Raw genomic sequence first — 6,175 nt, 5'->3', positions numbered from 1 at the left:
ATGCTGCTCCTCGTCTCGTGTCTGTGGTCATTTTGGAATGAGGCTGCAACAAAACAAAATGTGGGACAAGTGTAGTCAATACTTTCCGGAGGCACTAGAACCTAGAACTGCACTTTTCTGGACCGAGATGTCTGATGTATTTCCTGGCATCTGCTGTAGCCACTAGTCCAGCTTGGGGGTCACTGCCCCGAGTGCTCCTCTGAGGCTTTCACCCTCCAGGCCTTCTCCAGCTCCTCTCTGAGCCCATGGTGCAGTTTCTCGTGGTCCTGTTTTCCTGATGTTGCAATCACTTGGTTTTGCTATGGGCATTTCCATAGGAACGGACTGGAGTGGTTTGAGGGTCTTCCCACAGCCAAAAGTGAACCGCTCCGCTTCCAAAGGGGGGTCCAAACGTCTCCGGCTCCAACCACTTCAGCCATGGGGTCTGGAGAGGTTTGCAAACTAGACCAGTTTGGGGAGAGCGGAGAGGGGCCAGTCAACACTCTGATTGGTCAGAAGACAACAGAATACAGATACTGTCTGTAAATTGACAAGAAAAACTGCAGTTGTATCGACCTGGGTAAGTCCTGGATTAGTCCTGGATTAGTCCTGGTATAATCGAGTTTAGTGCTGGTCTGGGCTTAGATCTGTTAAACCTCTTGATGTATTTGTAGATGTAAAGAATGAACCACACGTGGGTGTGATCAGAAGCACGGCTCCTCCAGGTCATGTGACTTATACCTGAGTTCGTCCTGGTTAAATAGTCTACGTTTCTCCTGTTCTTTCAGCAGATCGAGGGACCACAGCTCATCCTCAGGCCAATGGTGTTTGGACTGGACTGATGATTGTGTTGACGATTATATTGATGAATGTATTCACGATTGTATTGACTCTAATAATTGATTGCACTGAATGAATTGGTTGAGCAGACTGGACGGAATAGACTGAACTGAACTGATTGGAATTATTTTACTGACTGGACTGATTGTATTAAAATGTCGAATATGCACATACAAAAAGTTTTTCTACTTCTAAAATGTTCCATAGTGCACTATTATCATGAGCTTTTTGGTGAAATGCTGATCCTGTCATGACTTTACTGTCAGCTGTTTTCAGAGGGACAGAACTCCCCAACATCGAGATCCACGATACTGATGTTGGGTTCATGCGAACTGAGGAACTTTATTCCCGGAGAGGGACTGTTGTTGTTCCCTGTTAGTTTGTGCTCATGTGATCTTTATGCCAGAAAGTGGGGATTTGATCACAGATTAAAGACAGTTTAAACTGAGCTGCTGACCTTTACAATTTGGTGTAAGCGTTTTGAAAACTGAACAAAGTTTATCTTTCAATCAATTTACATTTTGCTGACATCAATGTCAGGCATCTCTATCACAATTATGTTTCTCCGAGGACAACGAAAGTTCAGACTAAGACCAAGACAGTATCAGTCTTTAAAGCAGTACTAAGTAACGTGTTTACCTTAATAAATCCGTCCCATAGTCCCTGTGGGGGTAATACAAGTGTTTATGGGATGACTGGAGGGGCCTTCAACCCCCCCTGGTGTCTCTAGCCAGAAAACCATGTTTGCAACTTGACTGCCACCGGACCGGAGCCATGTGTGTTAGCATGTGTGTTAGCGTGTGTGTTAGCTTGTGTGTTAGCATGTGTGTTAGCGTGTGTGTTAGTGTGTGTTGGCGTGTGTGTTAGCATGTGTGTTTGCTTGTGTGTTAGCATGTGTGTTAGCATGTGTGTTTGCTTGTGTGTTAGCATGTGTGTTAGCATGTGTGTTAGCATGTGTGTTAGCGTGTGTGTTAGCTTGTGTGTTAGCGTGTGTGTTAGTGTGTGTTAGCGTGTGTGTTAGCATGTGTGTTTGCTTGTGTGTTAGCATGTGTGTTAGCGTGTGTGTTAGCTTGTGTGTTAGCCATAATGAAGTTGTGTTGCAGATGTCAACTCCTTATAACTGTTTTGTGAAGTAACTTCACTTATTGCTGTGATATTTATAATTATTTTACTGTTAATATTGCAGGGGCAGATCCGCTCGGAGAGAGGGGGCGGAGTTAACTGAATCAAAGCGTCTTGTCTTCCGGGTTTGCAAAATTCTCCCAGAAAATACTTATATTTCTCACAAAAAATAGTTCTCCATAGCGGTAGAGGAACAATATATCATATAAATGCCTATACTTTAATACTTTACTTTGGGATGGCTAAAATAACATGATACAGATCCTTGCATTAAACGATTGATCATGTGATTGCATATTTTGGGCGACCAGACATCCCAGCCAGTCCCAGTTTTGAGTCCTTTGTCCATGTCGTAATTGATTTTTCCAAAACCATTCATTTATTTCAGTTTTACACAGGATCTGTCCCAGATGTCCCGACCTTTGGCCAATGTGACATTTTTGGGAATTGTGAATGTCAGTTACAAACAAACAAACAAACAAACAAAATACCTCAAGTCTGTCATCCCGCCAATGCTAACAGATTTACCATTCAGCATGGGAAAAGAGGCTCATTAGGGTGTGTCCCACTTCATGAGCTGGAATATCTGATCACCATACAAAATTTGGAAAATGAAGGCTATTCATGAAGTTGAAAGAAGAAAACCTCCTGTGATGTACTGTATAGTTTTGACAGTGTATAGCTTTGACAGTGTTTTTAATGTTATTTTTTCCAACATGAAACAATTTCTTTAAGTACAATGTTATCCCTAACCACATAATGCTAGCCATGTGCATCGTATTTTCTGCACACCTGTGATTGCATCGCTTCTGATAAATAAACAGAGAAGAAGAAGAAGTTTATTTGTACAAAGCACTTTACATGAGACAGTTGTACATTCACCCCATACTCGGTGGTGTTCAGTTTCCCCTGGGGGAAAGTGACTGACCATCACCATACATTCACAAATCATTCATCCTGGCCTATTGTACATGTTTTTAGTGGTTGTGGTAACATGCAAACTCCACACAGAAAGGCCCCATCCATGTGGGAATCGAACCTGAACTTTCCAACTGTGAAGCATGAGTGCTAACTACTGCGCTACCTACCGGGCCGCCAGAGATGTGCCTTTTTGTTTTTCTAAAACAAAAGAAATAAAGTCAAATATATACACTACACTAATAAGTCATTGTGAATATAATGTGGACGACATTGACAGGCCGATCATGTGTCATCGCTGTGTGGCCAGAATCCAATCTACAGCTTAGATTTATTAGTGCGGGCCAAACAACAAACCCAGTCCAGTCGACAACTACAGCTTCACTAAGTAAATTACAATGTCAGTATGAAGTTGGTTTTTGATTTAATATTTTGCACTTGAAGAAAATTGTCTATGTTAAAATGTGCTATGGATGGACTTTATTCTTCGGATCTATTCTTCATTTTTCTTGGCAATGAAATTTACAGCAGGAAACAGATGTTTACAAACACTTTATAAAAAGACACATTTACTTTTTTTTTTCTCACTGTCTGACATGAAACCAGGATTATCTTTTTTTAATTACTTTTTCTAGGTAAATTAGAATTTTTAAAATAATTTCTAATTGTCAAATGCCAGAGGAATTAGAGCTAGATGTTTTATTGCTTTTTACAAAGTCAGTGCACACACTAAGATTACTATACCTTTAAACAGTCTGGGAAAGCCCAGATGACGATGTCATGACCTTGGAAGCTCAAGTCTGGTTCATCCTTGAGGAGGTTCAGATTCATTGGTTAAAACAATGATGGAAATGTCCAATCATCATACAGATCAGAAAGAAGGCGGGTTCTGTTCTGCTCCTCATTTATTCTTGAGCAAATAGAAGTACGCTTTTATTACTCATAAAATGTCACTTCACTGGTGTAATTTGATCAACAATGTCACAGGCCTTTTGCGTCGAACTGAGGAATGTTTTGAAAAGCCGTCATGTGCATGTGAAGGTTATTTTATTTGCACAGTCAGGATTTTGCAGCAACATTCAGAAAAACACTGTAAAACTCAGCAAGTTTGTTCAACTCAAAAATCTTATACTTATACTTATACTACACTATACAAGTTCAAAACAACTTCTGTTCATTTTAGGGACATTTAGGGACGTTTCATTCTCAGCCCGGGAATGCACTGAACGTGATTGGACAGTCTCGCGATACTTAAAGTAGGTTTAAATATTGTGGAGGCAAAGGTGCACTTCCTTTTGGGAGCATTTGTGGGTGAGGTGTTTCACCTGCTACAAACAAACATGTACAAACTTATCGAGAATATGGTTTTGGCTGCACTAATTCTCCAAACCGGTAAGTCCTCATGTCACCCATTATCTGTATGACACAGTCACTGTGTTGCCCTTCGTATGAAAGTGTGTTGTTTCCCCGAGCGGAGATGTCTTAGCGCCAGGGTTAGACCGGTGCACAGAGGTTCAAAACCAGGTTTAAAATCAGGCCTCGGTCAATGGAACATGTGACTCTAAGAGCAGTTCAAAGCTTTTAGAGTCCAAATATTTCAAATGAACCGTTAAGAATGTTCCAGACTTACTAAAGTGCTTGCTGCTAACCCTGTTTATGTCACCATGCTAGTCCATGTGCCTTGCTGATGCTAAAGCTAATGCTAACGTTATGCCCGTATTTACGCAACGTATCAATAAAGTTAAGATGCAGAATGAAGAGATGAAGAACTTTCCGAAAGTGTTCAGTGAAGCCCTGCGATGCCTTTAGCAGTAGCACATTCACACCATTCAGCTGCCAAATCCGTCTGTGTGCCTGTGGCCTCAAGGCTAGCCTCGATGCTAACTGGTTCATGCTTTATAAAGCAGTGCAAATTCAAAGAAGATCATTTATCGTCAACATGTTTTGCATCATAAACACTCGTTATTTGACTTTGCCCTGGAGCATGAGGTGACGACTCGCTGTTCGTCATTTCGTCCGACCGGTCTAAGTCTAACTCCACTGGCCATAGAAACTGCAGGCAAGTAACATAGAAGTATCCCAAGTCTAAACCTTGTGTTTTTGAGTATAAGGAATGTTCTGTATTTATAGGATAAAAAAGATAGGACTTTATTGATCTCACAATGGAACATTTCACTTGTTACATCATCCAGGGAGGGACCCGTGTTAGGGGGGCATGGGCGGGCCTGAGGGTGGCGTGATGGGGCAGGCCGGGTGTGGTCAGGTGATTGAAGGAGTCTTGCGACAGATTTGAGACGGGCCGTGCACTTCTCTGGCACAGATGAGCAGGGAGGCGAGGCTGGAGCTGCTCGTTCCTTTCACAGGAGTTGCTCCTCTCCTCATAATAGTAGCTTTGTATATGTAATATATAAATATATGCTTTTTCAGACATAAGGTGTATATTATTAGGGTGTGATATGTTGTTGCAGTTAGTGGCTTCAGGTTCAGTAGGTGCACTGCAGGATGTGCTATTATTCTGTTTTATTTGTGTTTGAATGTGGACATTCACTTTTTGTTATTCATAAAAAAAAAATATTTATTCAACATCACAGTTGTGTCCACCACCTCTGCCTCTGTGTACACCACCACCACCTCTGCCCCTGTGTACACCACCACCTCCTCTGCCCCTGTGCACACCACCACCTCCTCTGCCCCTGTGCACACCACCACCTCCTCTGCTCCTGATTCCACCACTCTGCCTGGTAAGGTGGTTTAGTCCTGAAGTTGTCTCTTTAGTTCTGGTCATGGCTTTATCCTGGTTTTACCTTCTCTTGATTCAGAAACACCCCGGCGTATTGACTTCTGGATCATTCTTGAGAAATCCATCACTATTGTCAAATCTATTTATTGGACTGCTGGATTTTTCACCAGCTTCTATTCCGCTTTTCTTAAATTCAGTAAGTGATCTGGTCGGCTGGAAAGTTCTCAGGTGATTGTGGGCTTCTCTAATGCTCCTTGTTCTTCTATAGGGCAGTTTGTCAAGGACCACAATGCAAGAAGACAAGAGAGGGACCCCCCTGTGGAGATGGCAGATCTGATGGGACGACGAGAGGGGGGTACTCCTGTGGAGATGGAGGAGCTGATGGGACGACACGAGGGGGGTACTCCTGTGGAGATGAAGGAGCTGATGGGACGACGAGAGGGGGGTACTCCTGTGGAGATGGAGGAGCTGATGGGACGACAAGAGGGGGGTACTCCTGTGGAGATGGAGGAGCTGATGGGACGACACGAGGGGGCTAGAGAGAGAGAGAGAGAGAGAGCCCGCACCAAATTCTAA

General features: G+C 42.7%; 1 protein-coding gene across 1 annotated transcript; it reads left to right on the top strand.

The window, feature by feature from the left end:
• Positions 1 to 4,164: 4,164 nt before the first annotated feature.
• On the top strand, positions 4,165 to 6,175 carry LOC306962320 (uncharacterized protein; the record flags this gene model as incomplete). The annotated part of the gene is made up of 4 exons (XM_079555440.1): positions 4,165 to 4,251; positions 5,451 to 5,600; positions 5,679 to 5,795; positions 5,868 to 6,175. The coding sequence occupies exons 1-4, from the start codon at positions 4,200 to 4,202 to the stop codon at positions 6,173 to 6,175; spliced, it is 627 nt and encodes a 208-aa protein (XP_079411566.1). The 5' UTR covers positions 4,165 to 4,199.

Source organism: Gobius niger (genome assembly GCF_951799975.1).
Source record: "Gobius niger genome assembly, chromosome: 4".
NCBI lineage: Eukaryota > Metazoa > Chordata > Actinopteri > Gobiiformes > Gobiidae > Gobius > Gobius niger.
This window is presented reverse-complemented; position numbering and strand designations above follow the sequence as displayed.